This window comes from Caloenas nicobarica, chromosome 9, assembly GCF_036013445.1.
Source record: "Caloenas nicobarica isolate bCalNic1 chromosome 9, bCalNic1.hap1, whole genome shotgun sequence".
NCBI classification, from domain to species: Eukaryota; Metazoa; Chordata; class Aves; order Columbiformes; family Columbidae; genus Caloenas; species Caloenas nicobarica.
In genome coordinates, this window is record NC_088253.1 from 13435590 (window position 1) to 13458372 (window position 22783).

At 46.7% G+C, this 22783-nt stretch overlaps 1 protein-coding gene and 1 long non-coding RNA gene across 3 annotated transcripts; both read left to right on the forward strand.

Annotated features, from left to right (window-relative positions):
* The first annotated feature begins 10 nt into the window (after positions 1–10).
* LOC135991981 (uncharacterized) lies at positions 11–13337 on the forward strand. 2 transcript variants are annotated; one of them, XR_010606676.1, is made up of 5 exons: positions 11–64; positions 954–1134; positions 1537–1598; positions 6208–6268; positions 13005–13337. It is a non-coding gene; the product is annotated as an uncharacterized LOC135991981 (long non-coding RNA). The 2 variants fall into 2 exon arrangements; XR_010606675.1 differs by having other exon boundaries at positions 30–149.
* A 1915-nt stretch (positions 13338–15252) lies between these two features.
* Positions 15253–18055, forward strand: CEBPA (CCAAT enhancer binding protein alpha). Its single transcript, XM_065640942.1, has one exon. It carries the CDS (start codon positions 15446–15448, stop codon positions 16421–16423), a length of 978 nt encoding a protein of 325 aa, XP_065497014.1. The 5' UTR covers positions 15253–15445; the 3' UTR covers positions 16424–18055.
* The last annotated feature ends 4728 nt before the right edge of the window (positions 18056–22783 follow it).

The following is a 22783-nucleotide window of genomic DNA, read 5'->3' on the forward strand; positions in this document are numbered from 1 at the left end:
TCAGGCCGCCGGTACGGTTAAAGGGCGAGGCCACGCTGTGGTGCGAGGTTTTTCCGTGGGGACGGTGCGTGTCCCGCGGGGCTGCGCCTCGGCCCGCCGGCTCCGCCCGCCGCGTCGGGAGCCCGGAGGGCTGTCGCGGCCTCCGCCGGGTTTGTGCTTTTGTGCTGTTGCAGCCTGGGTGCGGGAAAACCCGCTGCACGGGCACGCGTGTCCCCGGCGCGGCCCAGCCTGCGGGCGCCATCTTCCACCGTCCCGCGCGGGACAGGGACGGAGGAGGCGCCGAGAGGCCTCCCCTCCTTCCCCGGGGGCTGGCGGCGAAGGCAGCGCGGCGGCCGTGTCCCCCGCGGCCAGGGGGGAGCGGGCGGCTGCCCCCGGGCCCCGCGCCCCTCCTGCCGCAGCCTGAGCGGGAGGAGCCGCTCGCCGCTTCCCCGGTGACCTCCCCTCGCCGGCAGCGCGGGCGCCCAGCCCCGGGCCGCGCTGGGCCGGGAGCCAGCCTGGGTTCCCCGTGGGGCTGGGTGGTTTCGGGGGGAGCTGGCACGAAATTGGCCCGTGCCCCGCGGGCGTCCCAGGAGATAGTGCTGTGTTCCTCTCGTAATTTGTTCCTGGGCTGTTATTTAACACCTGGCAGTGTATTTCCATCTCCATCTAGCCGCTGTCTGGTTTGCCTCTCTAGGATGATACAGGGGAAGGAAGGAGTACCAGAGACATCAAATAAAACTTCTAGCTGCTCTCTTGACAACGGAAATAATCGCAAATCCCTACATTTCATAGAATATTAGTTCGTTTTTCCTTTTAAAACATCTTGAAACAAGGCTAAACGCAAGCAGATTATGAAACATCTAGATCATAGAGTTAAATGTCATAGAAACATCATGTACCATTTCATTGGTATATGTTTGTTGTTATACTTCACTTTTTGTAGAAAAAAAATTTTGGCCTTTAATATTTTCCAGACACTGGTTCGCATCTCCTGAACTCTACTTAACGAGAGCAGCATAAAAATGAATATGCTCACATTTCTGAGGCTGTACGTGCACAGGTTGTGTTTGTAGCTCTTCAAATGGGGAAGATGCGCTTCAGTGCATTGATGTACATATTTGCAGTGGGCAGTTCTGAAAATCGTTGGTTTATAAGGTAAGCAGTTTTGAACAAGTTTAAGTGTGCGGACAGTGGAAAAAGTAGTTTTTGTTTAAATGCAGACAGAAAAAGTACCAATTTGTTTGCTACTTCAGTTTTAACCCATAGGCCTGCTTGGGAAATGTTTTATGCCTGCAAGAGAAGTGAGAAGAATCAGATTTGTAAACACAGTTGCAGAGCTTAGTAATATAGATACAATTGTTTGCATTTGCCATATTTATGGCTGGCTGATGTTGTTGTTTTTGTAAAGCCCCATGGAAAATAAACCACATTTGTAGAAGAATTCTGAGGATTAGCCTGGGCAAACAGTTTTACTCAGCTCATTACCATGAAGATACTGTTTCCTGGTAGGTCATCAACTATTTGCTTTAACATCAGTAATGTTTTTCTGTTTCTCAGTTACATCTGTTACATTTTCTGTGACAATGACTCATCCATCTATAACTACAGCAAAATTCCAGGTAAGGATTAAACATTATCCTGCGCTCACAATAGTTAAGTAAGGGTGCTTTCCTAGGATTTTAGAGCACTTTACGACTTCATTAATTCTGATCAAAGAAAGGTGAAGAAAATAAAATGTAGACCAACTTATTCGCATAGAGTCAGATTATTTTAGATACTAAAGCCCATACATAATTCCGTGCATGTAAGGCACCCCAGCATTTGGTTAGTGTTGTGTCCTCTTACAGGAAAACCATCACACAGTGGACTTTAGTGTTTGTAGGATTTTTTTTTTCCCCACAGCATTACAGTAAAAATAGAATAAGATGGAAGCAACCTAAAAAGTAATCACAGAAATATATGGGCAACAGCTTTTGAGATGTGGCATTGAAATACATGCTTTACCTGTTTGTTTACAAGTTACATGAGCTGTGCGGTAGCTCTGGAGTCAGGTGTTGCAAGTAGGCTGGTCCCTGCTGGGACGGAGTCCTTTTTCGCTCTGATTCTGGATGTGTTCCTATAGCAGCAGTCTACCTATACAACTATAGATAATATAGTGATAGTATCTCATTTTCACATGCATAATCCAGTTTCATGATTCTTTAAACACTTTAGTCCTTGAAAAAAATTACACAGGTATTCACCATCTTCAGGTAATCTACAGCAGATCACAGTTGTGGGCAGAAAGGCTATTGAAGAAATAGGAACTATCTGTAGGAATTGGAGGCAGAAGGTATAAAGGGGAGAGGAGCCTGTTGGGGTAAATGTCCCTGTTTATTACCCACTCAATATGTTCCCTTAACACTTACGAAAACATTTAAGAAGTTCTCTGCAGCCTTCCCCTTACAGTGTGAAAAATATTTTGTTGCTGTTTGAATCATCTCTATTGTGTCTGATTCCAGTGCTTATGCTTGTTACCTCTAGCTTCATGGGCAATTATTTATTTGTCCTGAAATAAAGACCATACAAACACACTGGACGGCAGTCTACACTTCAAAAAAGGGTTTGTTTGTTTTCTGTAAGCATTCAATTCTTTGCCTCCATTTCCCTCATGGATAAACCTTCACTGGAATTTTACTGCAGACTTGCACATTTCTGTTAAAGGTTTAGTTTTTACACATGATGCTACTGTGTAGGTTTTCCTTCTGGTCTAACATCCATGCCTTTGAATTCTGCTAGTTGAGAAGTCAGTCATTTCCTTTCCAGTGATTTAGAAGAGAGGAAAATAAATGTATTTGTATATATATTTTACAAGTGGAAATAAACAGGCCCCCTATGTAAAAGCACACAATTCCAGGCTGTGATGTAAACTGTGTTGATGTATTTGAGGGCAAATTCACTGAATTACAACGAAATAAAAGCTTTTTTTGGTAACTGCTACCTCTATTCTCTCAACCTAGATTTTTCCAAAACCAGACAGAAAGACCCTCTTGAATATGATCGCATTCCTTATGATCAACAAGCAGATGACATTCTTTCAGGGATATTCCAGAAATACAAAGTCTGTAATAGAGGTTTTCCCTAATCTTATTATTGCAAACCTCCCTTCTATTAATAGCCCTTGCATTTTGTTATTACAAGAAGTATTTTTTGCTTTCAGGACTGACCTGCACCAAGATCAAAATCTTATTGTTAGAAATGTAAATTTTGCAGAGCCGAGGTTATAAAAGCTTCAGAAAGCAGAAGAGTTGCTAAATTTCATTTATCAGGAATCTGGCTATATTTCAAAAAGCTGTACTTCAAAAAAGTGAAATTCAGAGAGAAAAAGTATTGTCAATATCTTTGTCCATTTGTTTGAAAAAGCTTCCACTTGTTAAGCACAGAATTTCTGAGTGCTTGTCAATCTGATTTGATAATTTAAATAATATAAACTTGTCTATAAATAGATGATTTGTCAGATGTAACCTGAATAGATGAAGAGAAAGGAGAGGAAACATTGCTTAGTGTTGACCGCTATTTCAGGATTGTACTTCTAATTCAACCATGGACTCACTATAGCCTTGGAAAGTTACAGAACTTTTGTTCTAGAAAATACTAAGTAAAGAAAGGAGCCATTCTGTTCTAATAGCAAACATCCATTTTATTGTAACACTGCCTGGAGTTCATTTACAGGAAAAATCCAGTGCCTTTGTTCTTTCTCTCTATGCAGCTCATAAGTCTTGCAACTAAGTATTTCCAGTTTCTAGTTCTGGATGTTCCAGTACTGCTTCTCTTACTTGCAGAGTATCAAAATATTAAAGTAATCCAGATATCTAGAGTTACTCATACTGGTTTCTGAAAAGAAATCTACTCAATTACATGGGCACAATAAAGGGAATGTTTCTCAAATCAAGGAAGACCAAATATAGCCAGCTGTTCACTCCCCACATCTTCAGCAGGCCATCGAGTGATAGCAGAATGAATCAGGCTGACACAGAAGTCTTACAGTGTCTGAGAAAACTAATATATTGATGATCACTTTTATTAGAAACCCAAGCTGTCACTTACATGGGTGTTACATGCCATGCTTCTCTCCAGCTACAGCTGTTCCCATTTCCTCTACAGTTTTAATTGGGGGATTGGTACTTCATGCCTGATGGACTGGTTTAATCTAGGCAGAATCTGCATTAGTTTTGCCCTGAGATTTAATTTTTTAGTTGATGTATTTTCATTTCATGCCGTTATCAGGAAGTTAAAGTTTTTAATCAGAAACTTTTAGCTAGCACTTTTAGAATTAGTCAGCTGCACAGGTGAAGATGTGCCCATTTTTGCAAGGTTCATTTTTTTGTATGTTATTCTGGTTAGTAGGCCAGGTTATTAACAGTCACATATCAGAGGCTTCTCTTTCATAGCTACAAAATACTTGTTGATGATAAATTTATTTTCAGCAAAACTGTTAACCCAGCCTATGCTTATCCCTTGTGCTGTCAGGAAGTTGTGCTTCAAGTCAAACCAGCTCAAGTTCTCCAATACCAATGTTTCATTTCACAAGATGATACTTTGATCTGGGAAGTGTACCACTACAGCAGTGGTCTCTTGAGGGATTTGGAGGTACAAGGCCATCTCATTACTCTGAGTAATCCTTTGTCGTCTTGTGACGATACTCTGCACATAAAAATACTGCCACAAATATGTCCGCTTTTTCAAAATTTAACCTATATCATCCCCTCTCTTCACGCTATTCCAGAGGACTGCTTAGAAGATGACCAATGTGTTTTAAGTGATAGAAAGATGACTAGATAATTCATTAGTGTTCAGTTGCCACAAGTCCCTTCAAAGTGAGTGAAGCAGCTGGGGTTACTTTCTCTGACATTCTATAGAAACATCAGAATATGGTATTGGAAGCTTTCTTATAGGTATTTGAGTTTGAAAATATCAAGTGTGTCCCTGAAGAATGTCTGGTCTGGGAGAAGGCTTTAGGTGCGTCACATTACCCCAAAGTGTTCAGATTTCTGGAACTGTTCCTTTACAGTTCTTTTATGGGATTTACCTGTTTTTATCAACCTGTGTTTGAGTGTTCTCTGGCTTTGCTCTGATGTCTAGTGATCCAATTAAAATTGGTGTAGCCATTGTTGTGAATTTCACTGGGGCTTGGCTTCTTCAGTAACTGTGCTGAACAATCTAAACTGCGAGCTTTCTGGTATCTACCGAATGTGCCAGGGATATGTAGACGGCCACTGATCAATACTGGGGTTTCTTGCCATGTGTATGTAAAATGTTAGATAAGGGGAGGCTGCATAGCTAAAAATTGGCAAAAACAAAGTGGATAAATGGATTGAAAGGAAAATGCTATGTATTGTGTGTGTATATGTGCACATATGAAATCTGGTTCAAAAGAGACTTGTTAGAACTGAACAAGTCTGGGCGAGAATTAATGGCCCACACCTGGGAATAAGAGGTGAATTCTCAAGTATCCAGGTTTAGTAACTGCCACACCTGTCCTATATTCCCAAAAGCATAAACGAGGTCTGCAAGGATTTAGATAGCTTAGCTTCTGAATGCACAGCACCGTGGCTCTTTTCCAAGGCATCATCAGTCACCACATGAAAATCCCCACCCATAATTACTAGGGCATTATTTGTCACGGGCTATACTCTAGTGAAGAACTTACCTTATTCATATGATATCAAGAAGAGTAAATAGTTTTAGGGATGAATTTTATCCAGACTTCAAATGGTTCTTCAGAACAGAAGCCTAAAATAAATACCCTTCCAGAAAAGCAATGAAATTGGAGAGGCATATCTCTGTTTCTTCTTCAGTCTCATGGTGTTGGGAGAATAAGGACACAAACTTCTTTCTTATCAATGGCTTTATTATTCCCTGCAACCTATATGACCTCTGAAATACCATAACAAGCTCAATGAACAGCCACTTGAAAAAAGAAACGGAGAGTTTGTCACCTGGCAGGGGATAGTCCACCTGATTGTTTACTCTGCCTCACTTCTGTTCATAGAAGTGAATATAAAATGGGTTATTTATTCCTGGATCATACAAAATATGTGGGAGGACAATTTGAGAAAGTGTATAGGCAGTTACAGCATGTCTGTCATTGACCTCCTGCTACTAACATCCAGGAGAACTTTGTACTACACAGTCAGTCACAGAGGTACTTTCATCAGGCAAGTAAAGTCTATCTCTTGTCCCCAACAGAAAAGAAGTACTTACCTCCACGGTGCCATCCTCCTTCCAGAAAGTTGATTCTCTGCATTTGGTGAGTTAACTGGTTTTTCTTTTTCTGCCTCCTGAAATGGAAGCAAATTCCAAAGAAACAGTGGGGCACAACCCTCTGCTCTTTGGCTCTGCATGCCTTCCAACATACTGCAGACTCCCAGAAGAACAAAGCAATTAAACTTACACTTGCAGGCACCTGAATATCTCTGCCATAGTGAATTTACCAGACACAATCTAGTGTTAGGGTTCTATTGAATATAAACACTGCAGCCAAATGTGTAGAAAAAGCCACTTTGGTAGCATGTCTCAGAGACGACATCATCACTGGAGAAGAGCTCATCTGATTTTCTCTCTTAGCAGTAACTAGATGAGATTTCCCTCTGATAGTCAGGAGAAGCTTTATGCTCCCTCCATCGCTAGCACGTCCTTTGAGGTCATGTTTTTGCACCTCACTGGCCTTAAAAACCAAATTGGCAAATCTCTGTAGAGAGGAAACTCTCCTCATTCTGAGTTGTTCAGCCATTGTGTGGGGTTTTCCTGCATCAGGAATTATTTGGTCAGAAGTTCGTACACAATTAAGACACCAGCTGAAATTGTCAGGAATTTAGCCCAAGGAAAGAATTCAGAATCAGCAATATTAAAACGAAGTTGATATTGGTGACTTAGAGGGGAACAGCCTGTCTGCAAAAATATGGGACAAAAAAAGAGTAACATGCAAAGGAAAAGTTGATGGGAACACAGAACACTTCAAAACATATTGAACCTGCTCTCATAGACTCCCAGTGCTGCATGTGCCCTGGCCATTGAAACAATGCCAGCAGCCACTTGACAGAGACTGAGACTTGCTCTACAAAGCACAGTGGCTTCCCTGAAGATTGTTTCTCTGTGTACCCAATATTTGCTGAACATACACATTCCAAAGAGGACTTTACCAAGGTGTACACAATTGTGGAAACCTTCAAAGCGCAAATAAATGTGGTAAAAGTCACAATCGTTTGTCAAGGTTTTTGAGGCCCTCCTCCAGGGAGTATGGGTGTTGCTTTGAAGTTGCCCACAGTCCTGGTGGAAATGTGGTTTAGCAGTTGGAGAAAAGGACTTTGTTACCAGGAAATTAAATTCTTCGAAATACATTGTTTATGTGTACCTTCACCTCATGTCCTCTTTTCCCTCCTGTGTTTCCTCTTGGACATTAAGGGACTCAGCAGGTTGGATAAAACTGAGGAACATAGCACACAGGCTGGTCTTTGCCTTCTTATGAATAAAATGAAGACAAGAGGGGTGCACAGAGCTGTATTTGTACTCCCGGCAGAAATACACACCGAGGCAGCCAGTGCCAGAGAACTCCAGCCATGAGACACTACCTCGCTGCTGGCCAGCTAATGTGGGATGTTGTGCTACGCTGGTGCCATAAATAACTGGAAAGCCTTGGGCACAAATGCCAATGCCTTAAGCACAAAAGCCAACGCCTTAAGCACAAAAATGTATAAGAAAATATTTCATTTGTGTGAACACGGTCTTAATGTAGGGCCATTTATTCAACACTAGTGTACGGCATTAAGAGAGAATACTACAGCATATTCTGAAATAGTCTATATGGCTTTGGCTTTCATCATGTGAAGGCACACTACCTTGTGGCCGTAAGCTTAGTGAGAATTCACAGAGAGCCCTCAGATACTTCATGCTACAGCAGCATCGGTAGCTGAGCTATGGGCAAACTGAAAAGTGTGCATGCTTTTAGTTTCTTTCTGAGTGTTTTAAAATAGATTTCTGGAGTGATTTTCAGTAGGCTTAAAAATTTCATGTCTCACATGTTCTGATGCTCTACCATCAGATAGATTATTTTTAGCCCTGAGCCAAAACATGTAGATCCAAGGACTTAAAGGTATTTCAGTGCTGCAAGGGAGATTTGACTGAATAGCTCTGAGCCCACTGAAACAAATAGACCTAAGGGGCACTGGAGCAAAATCTGGCTTCCTGAGGGTCGAGTTTGTGGTTGTGTCAGGAGATCTGAGCTCTACCTGCAGCATTTCCCACATTTTGAATGTTTAGCTTTTTTTCATAATAGGTACACAGATATTTAGAGTTTGATTGTCTTCCATAAGATACAGGCACCAATTTTTGCATATCCAGTGGAATCAGCAGCTCAGCTCGCACAGCTTTGTACAAGGAACAGCTATAGTTAGGAGACCCACAGTGTCTTGCACTTCCATAAAAAAGAAGGAAATGGGAGCCTCAAACTTTTATCAATGACATGCTGAGCTGGGTAAGTGATGTTTATTTTAGTTTATTAATGAAGGAGAAAAGTAAGTCCTATGTGGCTTAGACCCTACCATGGATGCAAATGATCTCTTGATGATGTACATGTAAATGATCCATAAGCCCTGCACTTAGTTAGATTAATACTTCCATCTACTAGGCCTTTCTAAAAGGCCCCAGAACATTCATGCTAGTGTGGAATAACTCCTTTTTAATGGAAAATACTGACTGACTTACCCAACCTAAATAATTGGCTGTGTTGGCTGTGGTAACTGTCAGCAACTGTTTCTCTGACAGGGAGCAACACAGTTTTGTGCTGAGTTACACTTTTCTATCCATCTCTTTTGGCAGCTGTATGTCAGATTGCAGACAACCAGCATGGATTTGTCCTCAGCATGCTATGGGTTCTGTGGCATGGAGGTCTTTCTTTTAAAACCACACATTTTAGTAAATAAAATCCAGTACTGTAGCACCCAACACTTAAACATGTTGCATGAATTCTTTTTAGAACCGTGCAACTCATGTAATTAAAGATCTGGAAATTTTTGCCTGCTTTTAAAGAATATAGGAGTTATTTTCTGAAATGAAATTTTACTTTGCCATGTTACTGCTCATATTCCCCATTAATAGAATGTTGGGATTTGCTAAGGAATGTAGGATTTATGCTCATATTAATGTATTCATACGATTTGCATAAAATTAGCATCTGGTTTAATTGTTTAGGCCTGAAAGAATCATTCAGAGTTAATAATTTAGGCTCCAAAAACATATTCGCATTTCCTGTCTTTATTTACAGCAGTAGAAGGGAAAAAATTAGGCCCTTTTGTGGTGTGGGAACCCAGTTCATAGCTGGTTCTTTTTTTTTACTTAGAAACACAAGTAGTTTGCAAGGACTTTTTGTTTGGAATTAGAAACCTCTCAGCCCTGGGCTCTTGTTGAATGATACTTGGCTCCACTGTTAACTATATGGCCGTGTAAGTCACAAAACATTGTTGCTACCTCCCAGCTGAAGCATAGTGCCTTTTCAGCATTGCTTTATGACGATTTAGGTAACAAAGTGTCTTGCAAACAGCCTAGCACTGTCATTGGCTTTTTACTTTCTGAAATATTATTGCAAACAAAATATCATGTTTATGCTTCCATAAAATGAATGGAAAATATTATGACTTCCTTCAAAAGAAGTCTTCTGATTTTATTCATATGAATTCTGATAGTATTTATTTAAAGCACTCTGCAGCTCAGCTGTCAGCTGCCTTTAAACTCCAAGCAGGAGTGTTTTGTTCCAAGCATCATAACTTGAAGTAGTGAGCCCTGTTTCCTCTAAAACTTTAAAATGTCCTTGTAACCTCCCAGCTTATTTTTCAGATTCTTATGGGACTACGATCCTTTCAGGGAAAACATACTGAGCATTAGACTCACCTGGTTTGTGATTAACTCTTATTGCACTTAAGATAAAGTCATGTTTTACGTAAAGCATAAGATTCCAGTTTGAACAGAAATTTAAATGCAAAGGTCTTGTGGAACTCATGCAGTGGTGAGTAATATCTCGTTACTTTTATGAACAGAACTGGCATGCTGAATGTTACTGTGTGCAACCTCTCTTTCTATAAAGGCTTAGAAGGCAGAATAGGTGTTACCTCAGCAGGCAGGAGTGCCGGCTCCTTTCGCTGGATGTTTGCAAATGACCTTTGGAATTCCTGCAGGGAATGAAGGGCCATTCCTCAAGTCACCCACCAGTGGTTGCCAGAGAGCCGGTGCTGCCCTGTCAGCCTGCTGCACGGTCAGTCTTGAGGTGAAACCACTCTGTGGCAGGGTCAATGTGCTGCAGGTGGGAACTTAAGCACCATACGCCAGCTTCTCTTAAGTCTCATGTTTGTGCAGTGGTTATTCTTAGGAGAATCAGAAAATTTCTGATGTCTGAAGTAATGCTATAATTAGCTTGAAACTGATAACACAACTGCAATCATTTTCAAGCTAAGACTGCCTCTGACTTGCTTCCTTCCTCTGTGTGTCTGTTGTTCCCCAATGCTCGTGGTTGCTTTGATCACGGTTTGGTTTCATTGGTGATATCACCGACTGACTCTAAGAACTTTGTGGAACTTCCTTGTGACTCCCTTCCTTCTCGCTGCCTTTGACATTTTTCACTTAGTAGGCCACCCTCTGCTTAGATTACTCATGCCAGTAATCCCTGGGCTGGCAATGGGATAATTAGAGAAAGCTGAGTTTAGCTCAACAGGAAGGTCAAATTTCCAGATACAAGACAGCATCCACACTGAGCAGTAAAAGTACTTTCTATTAGTATAGAGTCAATAGTTATAAAACCTGACATTTTAAAATATGAGTTAAATGTGGCCCCAAACCTTTCTGCCACTGAAGTCAAACACTTTATGACATCAATAAAAGAAGGGTTGCAGCAAAGGTATATTGTCTTCATATTTCCAGGTCTTAATCCTTAATTCCATAGATTCTTTGAGCATCTAATACTTGCAGCTGGGAACTGGAGGCTATTCCATTATCTGTCTTGTGAATCACACAAGAGCTTCAATGTAAGAGAAGTATAAAAATCCCACCAGATCCTCGAGTTCTGTGAGACACCTTGCACAGGTCTCATCCCGCTGAAGTCTGCCATGGATGCAGCAATGTGTTCACTTGTGGAATGACAGCATGAGGCTTTCATATCCATACTATACTACAGAATGTAACTTCTTACCGTATTCTTACTCTTTAGTTTAATTTTGATCCTTGTAACAAATTTGTAAGGTAGACAGAAGACTGGAAATTCAATTCAGGTGTGAAAGAAGGGAGGTTATTGTTTTGTCAGAGGTAGAAGACCAGAGAATGGATGATCTGTGGATAGGCCAAATATTGAGCAACTGAATAATTGATTCATATCAGTAGGAGAACTGTAAATATCACTCGGGGAAGTCTTGAGGCAAAGATGGTGGCCTAATACAGTAGAAGAAAACAGTACAGTGATGGGTGAGGAGCAATACTATCACATCGGTTTTTGTGGTATTTCAACTGTATGTTCTTTGGAACAGAACTTCATCCCATATCTGAAAAGCACTCTGAGTATTCTGGGCACCATGAATATGGTCAGTGAAATACAGTCCTAACTATAGAAGAGGAACTATGTATGTTAGGGCTCGTTAACCATGCAAAAATTGTGAACGGAGAAACCACTTACAACTTCACAGACTGATTGTACGTGTTTACAGGTGCCAAGTTGGAAACAGATTGGTTTATGAGCCCCATTTGAACGGAGGTGAGCAGTAATCAGGCAAATGGAAATGAAAAGATGCTCCCAGTAAGGTAGCTGGGTAATTACAAAGGACTGAGCTCTCAGGAGAGGAGCCAGAAGTCAGTAGAGCACAAGGACAGCAAAGGTTGAGGACACGGTCATAGAGACCCTGAAGACAAGAGGAATGATACAAAACAGGAAGAGGAAGATAGCACGGATTTGAGGTGGTTAACCTTGGAGTTCTGAACAGTATGTCTCCAAAGGAAAAAATCTGTAATTATAAGTAATTAAATCATCTATCATGGGACCAAACCGCACATCAAAAATGGCAATCAGTTACCAGCTGCCATTCTCAGCTGAAGGGAAGGTCTTAGTTGACTTGTCATACCATGCTGCATACTGATCTACCCGCCTCCAAGACTCTGGCACATAAAGCCTTTTCCTTTGAAAACTGTTGTGTGTGGCAGCTTTTATGTGCAGTATCATGTTTCCCCTCCCTGGGGCAGTAAACACATGAGAGGGGAGAAGTTTGTGTTTCATGACACCACAACAAGAAAGATGGTAGATTGCCAGCTCTTTATTCACATAGGAAACTACTGCTGCTCCATCCCTGCCTACAATCCTGATGCACTCAGGGCACAGCACTATGCCCAGCTGAGGATAATGTCCCCTTGTCACTCCTAGGACAGCTGTACTGTCCTTTCTGCTCCACGGTGCCCGCCCCTGCCCTAGCCAAATCTGTCTCCTCCCCAACACCCCTTCTGCAGGTGGGAGAGAGGAGAGGTTGGGCCATTCTGACATTCACCCCAAGAAGTCTTCTGTGCAGACAAGACATTCTAGAGCTTTGTTGGTAGCAATGAGATATTCTAGTTTAACAAAGTAGTAAAATAAATGTGTAATAGTACTCTGATTCTTAATGGGGCTGCCACATGCCATGTTCTGTAGGTACTTCCAAACTGTTGGATCAGAAAGCAGAGTGCTGTACTGCCCAGGCAGCCTATCAAGCCAGCCTGGATCCTGTAGCCGGGTGACCTGTTTTGCAGCCCATGGGAGTCAAAAGGCCTGAGAAAAAGCATAGGAGTTAAGTTCCGGTGAAATGAAGAGACTTCAGTGTGCCAGGGCAATTAAAAACTCTTAACAGGCACAAAATTCACTTCTGTAAAGCAGATACTCACATTCCTCCACAATTATGTTTTTCTGTTTGGTTTCTTTCCCTACTAGCAGAAACCAGCACAGCTGGCTTTGTATAAATGAGTTTTGGTGCTGTTTGTCATTGCAGAGCGCTTCTCTCGTCCTCCCAGAGCTCCTAGCCAGCGAGATCTGCTTTGAGATGGAAGAATAGCACCCTCAAGAGTTCACAGCCACGCTGCTTCAAGGATCCGTGGTCTACAACACACATCCTTCCTCTTTCAGTTAAATTAACTCCCTGGCACATGTAACTGAAGCAAAGAGAACAAAAGTTTTCTCTTGACATTAGATTTGAAATATTTGGTAAAAGTTACTGTTGATATGAGTGTGGAAAAAAAACCATTTGTGCTTGTATGAAGAATGATCAGCTAAACATTATATTCGCCTTCAAAGGACGACAATAAAAAGACAAAGCCTTGTCTTATTTGTCCGAGTCTGGGAACGTCATTTAATACCATATTAAAACAATTCGAACATGAATTTATGTTTTTGTGTAAAAAGAGATTATTTATAAGTTCTTAACTTAGATAAAAGGGCTCTATGTAAAAAAAAATACTGAGCAAACCAGTCCTTAAATTGTGGGGACTTGTTCGTTAATTACAGTAATTAGGAATGGAATCTGATCCTAAACTTTCTGATTTACTTTGAATTTCTTTTAATATGTGGTTAGGCCTTAATTTCAGAATGATTATAAAATGCGAGAGTGTTTTAAGACTTCAGAGGCATAGGTATTGTTATTAAATGACAAACTTAGTTATACGCTTGTGTTGTTTGATGCAGCACTGGCGTTTTATTTTAAATATGTATGGCCTATTCCTGTTTTTGCCAACTTCAGAGTTAGATAAAGCCCTTCGAAAGCTCTGAGTGTAAACTGCTCACCAGCTACTGTTCCAGATGATATTTCTCCCAGCAAGGAAAAAGTCCAGCTTTGGCTTTGTCCCTTCTCTGGGAATGGGTTCACTTGAGTAGAACAAGCAGAATTTGGACAGTCAGATGCAGTCACAGACATTTTACTCTGAAGCATCCAAAACTTGCTTTTGTCACAGACTTGAGGCATTCTCTCTGCATCAGGACTTCGTTGGGAGTTCTTACCAGTGTTTTGGTTGTTTAGACAGTGCTACACCTCCCTATGGACCACGGAAACACCCCTTTGAGGCACTGCTGCTGCATCGAAGCCAACATGTATAATTTTAGAATACATTGTATATAAAATAATTGAGGATTGACTTTTTTTCTGCTGATAGTGAAAGGTAAAAAGTATGTTCTGTAGTCTGTAAATTAATGTCTCCCTGCTGTAATTACAGAATCCATTCTCCCAAGTGGATACTAGAGTGCAAAAGCCAACTCTCTGCTGTCCTTGCTTTTGCTCATGAAACAGAGGTTCACATGTGCACTGTGTGATACAAAAACGTGGGTTCCTGGTACACTGTAGTTTTGTTCCCTAAGACTTTGTCAATTATTTTTAATTGCAAGGAATCTGTCAAATCCTTTCTGAGCAAGGAATTTACTGTCACAAGTTTTTAGTTTAGTTTAGTTTAGTTTACTAGAACATCCAGGATGACCAGAACATCGGGCAGATGGCCGGCTCGGGCTGTCCCGTCCCAGGAGCGCAGCTCCGCCGGGCTTGACAGACCGACAAAAAGCGCAGAAGAGGGCAGGGCGGCCCCCGGCCGATCACCGCCGAGCAGAGCGGGGCCGGGGATCCGCCGCGGCCCCCCGAGGCCTCCGCCCCTGCCCGCCGGGCGCCGTCCCGGACGGGTCCTAGCGCCGCTCGGGGCCCGGCTCCGCGGGTGAAGCAGCGCCTTGCGTCCCGCAGGCAAACACGGCGGGGCGAATATTCCCGACTGGCCAAATATTTGCAAGTACGCGCGGGTGATGGTGAACTTTGAGACTTTCTCCGTAGCGCGGCCGGGGAGTCGCTGAGTCGGAGCGCTCGGCGCAGGGGTGGGAGCGGGCGGTGGAAATGTACCAGCCGCCTTTGGCCGCCCTGCCCCGCTGAGCGGCCGCGGGCACGGAGGGCGCAAAGTCCCCGCGCCGTTTCCTCGGGACACTTACCAGCGCGGAGCCTCCTCGGCGGCCGTAGCCCAGCGCCCTGCGCCCGCTGAGTTCGGGGGGTCGGCGGGGAGCCGGGGCGTGCGGGCCGCTCTCCCCGCGGCGGCTCCCGCGGGAGGGCGGGCGGCTCTGCCCTGCCAGGGCGCTAAGACCCGGCTGCGCGGTGGTCAAAGGTTCCCAGCAGGACACTAGAGGGCGATCCCAGGCCCTTCTGCGGGGGTGTGTATATATACGGCACGCAGGACCGAGGCAGCCCACTAGCAACAGGGCAGGCAGGCAGCGAGCGGAGCTCGGGCGGGCTGGGGCGGGGGGCAGGCTCCGGGCGCGCCGAGCCGTGCCGCGCCGTGCCGGGCCGCGCCGCGGTGCCGTTCGCTGCCGCGGGCCGGAGTTCCGCGGGCTTGGTAGAGTCGCTGCCGCCACCCCGTCCGAAACCTGGATTGCAGGAGCCCTTCACCATGCCCGGCACACTGTAGGTGCTTCATGGAGCAAGCCAACTTCTACGAGGTCGATTCCCGGCCCCCGATGAGCAGCGGCCAGCACCACCAGCTCCAGACTCCCCTGCCCGGCAGCGCCTACAGCTACAGAGAGGCTCCCTCGGCGGCGGCACCTGCTACTGGCGGTGCGGAGCTCGGCGACATCTGCGAGAACGAGAACTCCATCGACATCAGCGCCTACATCGACCCCGCCGCCTTCAACGACGAGTTCCTGGCCGACCTCTTCCAGCACAGCAAGCAGCAAGAGAAAGCCAAGGCCATCCTGGCCGGGGATTTCGACTTCCACAGCATGCATGGGGCCGGCGCCGCCGCTTCGGCGCCGGGGCACCAGCAGCAGCACCACCAGCAGCCGCTCTTCGGCTGCGCGGCCGGCTACATGGACGGCAAGCTCGACCCCCTGTACGAGCGCATCGCAGCGCCCGGCTTGCGGCCGCTGGTGATTAAGCAGGAGCCCCGCGAGGAGGAGGAGGTCAAGTCGGCGGCCCTGTCGGCCCTCTACCCCCACCATGCTCTGCAGCAGCACCCGTCCCACCTGCAGTACCAGATCGCCCACTGCGCCCAGACCACCATGCACCTCCAGCCCGGGCACCCCACGCCGCCCCCCACGCCCGTGCCCAGCCCTCACCACCCGCACCATCCGCACCCCCCCGGCGGCCTGCCCGCCGCCGGTGCCCTCAAGATGATGTCCGCGGATCACCGGAGCAAATCGAAAAAGACAGTGGACAAGAACAGCAACGAGTACCGGGTGCGCCGGGAGCGCAACAACATCGCGGTGCGCAAGAGCCGGGACAAGGCCAAGCAGCGCAACGTGGAGACGCAGCAGAAGGTGCTGGAGCTCACCACCGACAACGAGCGGCTGCGCAAGCGGGTGGAGCAGCTCACCCGGGAGCTGGAGACTCTGCGGGGCATCTTCAGGCAGCTGCCCGAGAGCTCGCTGGTGAAGGCCATGGGCAGCTGCGCTTAGCGCCGCGCCGGGACTGGCGGGGCGGCCGCGCCCGCGGCTGCGCTGCCCTCGCTCACTTGCAGATACTATACGTACCGGAGCGCAGCGATCTCAGATTGTTTCGGGGGAGGGAGGGAGTTGGACTTTTGTTTTGCTTTTGTTTTGTTTTGTTTTGTTTGTTTGTTTTTAACAACGACCAATACGAGAAGCCAGGCAGCTGTAGTATTAAAAGGTTTGTGCCTTAAGGATGACACACAAATAAGCTGAAAACATGGTGGGTTTTATATGGAGAAAGGCGGGGGGAAGGAAGAAATTTGAAAGCCCACGTGTCTACACAGGGTAAATAACAATAATAATAATAATAATAATAATAATAAAGCACAGATAGCAATCCAGATGTGCCTTAAAAGCTGGCTGCAGGAGCTCTGGGGCTTTCTGTTCTCCTCAGCCTGGCAGGGTGTGAGGAAAAACGGTGAGAGATGTGCAGGCTTGAGGGACGGAGCGTTCGGGGGTGCTGGCCAGGCCTTCTCAGCAGACCTGCGGTGCAGCAGGCACAGGCAGCTGTGGGGAGGCCAGCGAGAAGAGGGCTGAGGCTGAGAGACATGCAGTGCCGGGCATCCGTTTGGAGCACTGAGGTGTGGGGCAGCTGCCGGACTGCTGCCAGGAGCTCTGTCTTGTTAGGGTGCAGGGCAGGGGCCACTGCTGCTGCAGGACTGATGGACAGCCTGGGACTGACGGAGCAGCAGCTTGCAAGGGAGCGTGGTGAGCTCCCTCCACCAAAAGGAAGAGCAGCAGTGTCTTGTACTGTATGTCACGACGTGGCGAAGCACAAATGAATAAATACCTATCGATGCGGGTATTTACTATGAACTTTCAGTGTATTTTGCTTTATTCCAGGACATTTAGCTCCTTTTCAAGTCTCTGTCTGTCCAAGCTGTGCCTCATGTAATGTGAAAGCCTTTCCGTGTATACTAGCTACACTTTATTTTTATTGCATTACTCTAAGTAACTAACTCTTTGCCATCACATGACTTTCTTATCTGGTGACAGAGACTATGCCCTTGTGCTGCAATGTTATTTTATTATTTGTATGGGTGGCTGAGTGTGAGTCTGTGTTGCCTTCTTCACGTTGTTCTGGGTTGGCTGCTGCCTCCTGACCCCAAGGCAGGGAAGCCTGGGAATGGGTGCGGGCCTCAGGGCTGCAGGACACCTGTGGGAGGGTGAGGAGGCTCTTCCCCAGTGCTTCAGCACCTTTGGACTCTGGAGCTTCTCCCAGTGTGAACGAAAAATAAGCCAACAAACAGCCCCCTGTCCAGAGAGCGCTGGTAGCCATGCAAAGCGTTTCTTCCTCATGTCATAGCCACAGAAGAATTTGTCCAGTTGAAATAGTCATGATGGGAGAGGAGAACAAGGTGGAGAAATGAAGCTTTTTGAAAGTGTGACAGCAGGAACGCAGTGCTGGGGGTGTGTGTATGTATGTGCCACGTGTGTATGTGGTGTGTATGGGTATGTATACATGTATGTATATGCACACACATTGGTGGTGTGTTGTTGTTGTTTTGTTTGGTTTTGTGTTTTTTTGGTTTTTTTTTTTTTTAAATTTGGGGGGAACTGCATATAAAGTTTGTTGAAAGTCCTGGTTACGTTCATAAATAAACAGCATATATTCTACCATAACCGTCTGCCTCTCTGTGTGTTCCCAGTTCTTTTTTCTGTAGCAGCAGAGCGAAACCCATCCTCTTCCTCATACCGCACATCCTGCTCCGCGCTGGCACCCGCTTCCCCAGCCAGGACCGGTGACCAAAGCGCCTCCGTGGAGCGCAACTCCCTCGCATTCGCCCCAGGGAAATAAATACATGGTTGCCTTTAAGAGAAGGGCAATTTCCTAAGCACTGGTGTCAGGTGTGTGCCTGTGACTCAGCCTTGGCTTCCCCCTCCCACCTGCGCCGTGGCTCGGCCGGGGGTCGTCCAGCCTGCGACGGGCCCGCTGCCTGTCCCTGAGCGGGCTTAAGGCAGCCGGGAGCGACGAGGAAGGCGTCAGGGCGACGAGGACACGCAGCTCACCCGCCGGCTGCCCCAGACACGGGCCCGGTCCGGCCGGGCAGCCCGCCTCGGGCGCGCCGTGGGGCCCCGGCGGGGCGCAGGGGACGAGCTGTCACCCCGGGCACGGGGCTTGCGAAAGGAGGCGGCGGACAGGGCCGGCCCCGCTCGCCCAGCAGCGGTGCCGCTGCCCGTCCCGTCCGAGCGAGCCGCGGCCGGGGCCCGTCGCCTCTCCCGGGGAGTTTCGCCCCGGCCGGGTCGAGCCCAGAAGACGCCGCCCCGGGGCTCATCGGTGCCGGCGGTACGCGGGGCACCGGCGGCGGCTCCGGGCGCTGGGTCCCGCCGGGGGCTCCTGCCCCGCCCGGGGCCGGCGGCGCGCCGAGGGGAGTCGGCGCGGGGCCCGGCGGCGATACGGCCCCGCGCGGTGCGGGGAGGGGGCGGCCGGCCCTGGGGTGAAGTAACGGCCGGGCCGGCCTGTGGTGCAGTGCCGGGCGTCCTGCGGGGAGGTCAGCCGAGCCTCCGCAGCCGGCCCCGGCCTCCCGGCCGTCGGGGCTGGGCTGCGCTGCGCCTCTAGCATGTGACGGAAAGGCGCTGCCCCGGGTCCCGGACCCTTCGGCAGCACCTGAGTGTGCTGTGTCTTGGTGAGGGTGATGCCTGCAGGAGAGCCGAGCTCCTCGTCACTTGTTGCCCCCATGCTGTGTCCAGCATGGCACGTCCACAGCAGAAATTAAATACCCCAAAGACAGAGATTTGGACTCACAGGTACCTGCTGTGGTGGCGCCCAGGCCACGCGGCAGCACGTGTCCTCAACGCGGCTCCCAGAGCACCTTGGCCTGGTGTAGGCACAGCTGGGTGAGTCCTGCTCAACCCCTGCGCCACACAGGCGATGGGGCAGCTCTGAGGGTGCCGAGAGGCTTCACCTCCTCCCAGAGGATTCATGGCGATCTGGGGAGCAAAGCAAAGGTGTGACTGCTACTCCAAAGTCCACCATGACTGTCGGTCTGCAAGCACTCGCTGCTTGGGATAAGTGAAAGGTGAGTGCGGATCAGGACTGAGGATTTTATTTTTCAGTTAGGTGTAAATCAGGGGATTCAGACCCGGTAATTTTCCAAGGGAAGAGTTAAATTCTAGTGGTGTCGGGTGAAAATAATGACTTTTCCTTGTGCTTCCTTCCTCCCCCGGCCCTGCAGAGCTGTACTCCTGTCAGGTATGATGTGCCTTACTGAGTAATGCTGTCCAACGTGTAAAGTGGGGAAACACTGTTATCATTTGAGCAAAGATTATTGCAGGGTATATGTGGGAGGGACTGTAATCTAGTGGTTAGAGCATGGGAATACAGTCCTGGTTGTTTGAGTTATGTTCTGAACTGTGACTCACCGTGTGTGTGTGTGGTTTCAGCAAATCATTTGTGGCCTCAGACAAAGCAGATTTTTCCATTAATTTAAATGAACTGTAGATTAGACAGGTCTTCAGTGGCAGAAGAATCAACCATTCTATGATTCAAAATTAAGATCACATATCTACCACATAGATGTTTCAATAGTTATATAAACAGAGCATGCCCTGGAATATTATGAAGGGTAAATTATTGATAGCAGAAAAAGTGTCTAGAGACACTTGCCTTAAACACAGTGCCAAAGCGAGCAGCATTTCCTAATCCTAACCCTAACTGTAGGCTGAGCCTTCGACAAGGCCCCCAGCTGTGGCCTAGATGAAAAAGTTCTCACAGCATGGCGCTCTTTGCTGCCTCTTTGTGCTCTTTGCCGCCTGCATTTTGCTTTGCATTTGCCCCTTCTCAGCCCTCCTTGGCTGCAGCTCTGCATTTTGTCTTCCTCTCAACCTGAACCCTTCCCTGGCACACAGTTGAGCCTTCGGCAAGTCCCTAAGTCATTGCCCAGATGAAAAAGCTCTTGCAGCAACGTGTTCAGGGGTATTTTGCCTTAACACTAGAGTCAAAGCAAGCAGTACTGCAGGGCTCGGGTCTCATGTGTGACTCCATGCCTTGCCCGTTTCAGCAGCACTTAGGCATGCATTATAAATATTGGGTGGTGGAAAGGATTTTTATGCACTGTCTACTCCAAATATCACAGGACAGCTGGAGATGGAAGGGACCTCTGGGGATCATCTAGTCCAGGATGCTCATGTGGAAACAGCAGCCAGTCCGCAGTGCTGCAGAAGAGGATGGCGGGGGAGGCTGCGCTGCTGCAGCATGCTGTGGATGCAGCAGGTGAGTGTGGCAGGACTGTGGGCAGGGGCTGGCCTTGCATTTGGCGTTCCCACTCCTCTCCCTGCATACATGCATCCTGCACCAAGACTATTTATCCTGGCTTGGACAAGGGCTTGAGCAGCTCCAGCGCTGGGCAGGGTGCTGTGGCTATGTATATACACCACAGCATTTGTCTTCACGACCACGGGGTGGCTTTTTGAAAGTTTCCCACCAAGTCTGTTCCTTTTACATGCACCAGTGCTGTGATATTGCTAGCCCCTGCTCGTCCTGCCATGCATGTGTGGCTGTGCAGTCCTTCCTTCTCCACCCCTCACCCTCGCCAGTCTCAGACACAGGGTTGGGGACACGGAGAGATGTGGGGGTGGGCAGTGACTGAGAGGCCAAGCAAGTGATCACATGCTGGGAGGAAGGGAGTAGTTGTCTGCTAGCACTGTGTACAGAGTTGAGAGATAGCTCACTCATAGCGAAGTCCTGCAGCAGGTTGGTGGAAGAATGTCAAAATTTCTCAGTGTTTTTTTGTGGGTGTTTTGGTTTTTTTTTTTCTTTTTTTCCTTCCGTTGTGATGGGTGAATCGCCCCTGGGGAGCTTGCCTCATCCACCTGCTTCAGGGGGCTGAAGGATAGGAACAGCTTTTGGAGTGCTCTACAAAAATTTCCACACTGAAGGGGGGCAGTGGAAGATGCTTTGCTCTTAGGAGAAAGCAGGTGCTTCTCAGTGCTTTGTGCTTACTGGTCTGAATTTACTGGTTGAATTGAGTTTGACCCAACTTAGTGGTGAAAAGAATGGCAAGTGTCTGAGTAAAGGATGAGGGAACAGACCTGCTGCCCCCTCTTGGTATATTAGATTAAGTAAAAAATAGTGGTTTATGCATAGACATCTCTGTTTCTGGGCAACTCTTTCTTCCCCTGTAATGAAATCCATGTTTATACAAGTGAAATCACATACAAACACACACCTTGCTTGGAAAGATCTGTGTTTCAGTGTGATTTCCTGTATACTATCTGAGGTAACTGCATTTTAAAGCCAAGATAACACTTAGTAATAATAAGCATATCACAAGAAACTGCAGAAGAATCAGAGAGTCTGTTCTGATAATTCCTTCCAGCCCATATTATATTATTAATATATTTTTAATGGTACTACTTAGTATCTCGGATTGTGGATCCAAAGGGAGAAAGTCAGCCATTATGCCAAAGAGTTTACAGCTTTGGTGGAAAATCAGCACCTGCTCATAGTTTATTGAACATTTACATATCCGGAGTAACCCAGTCCTGTGTAGGTAGCCTGAAACAAAAATCAGCTATTTGGAGTACAGATTTTTTTAATGTCATTGCCATTCTCGGGTTTCTCCTCAAGTCGTCCTGGCAGGGTAAAGGCAGTGAGTTTGCACCACCTTGCCTGTCACGTACTTTGCTAGAGACTTCCATGGCAATTTCTCTGCAGGAACAATGGGCTGATGTCCTAAGGCCCGTGTTGGTATACCTCGTTAATTGGAAGGGAATCCTCACTAAAGGGAATCTGATTCATTTACTCTAAATATTTAAGTGCAATTTTCTTAGTTTAACACCATCCTATTTTACTGTAGTATTGCATCTTGCTTCTGAAATTAATAGTTAACCACGGAGAAAGACAGGTCTGGCAGAATTGAAATCAAGCATTATATTATCCCATGAGTCACGTACGTGCAGAAACCAAACAAGTGTCAGCCAATGGCTTTGAGCCCAAAATATGTCAAAGAGGAGATGCATATCTTCATTTATATTAAGTAGATAGAAGGCTTGTTGCTGTTCCCATTAAACAGGTTGGAGTTCTGCCACTGACTTCAGTGGGAACAGGATTGGGCCCAAGCAGTGGAAGCGGGCTATGGTTACCTACACTGGCTGTATTTTCTGTGCAGCTGGGCAACTTTTATTTTAACGACAGTTCCTAGTCAACAGAGAGATTCAAGACCTCCCCTAGTTTTAGGCATTACTCCTTCCTTTATTAGCTTGATGACCTGACATCCTGTGAAACGTGAGGATGCTCGGTAGCAGGAGGCAGCGATGGATGCTTTTCTCAGCGCAGCTTCACTGACAGTCAGTAGCAAGTGACTGCAGAGAGGGATCAGGCCAGCA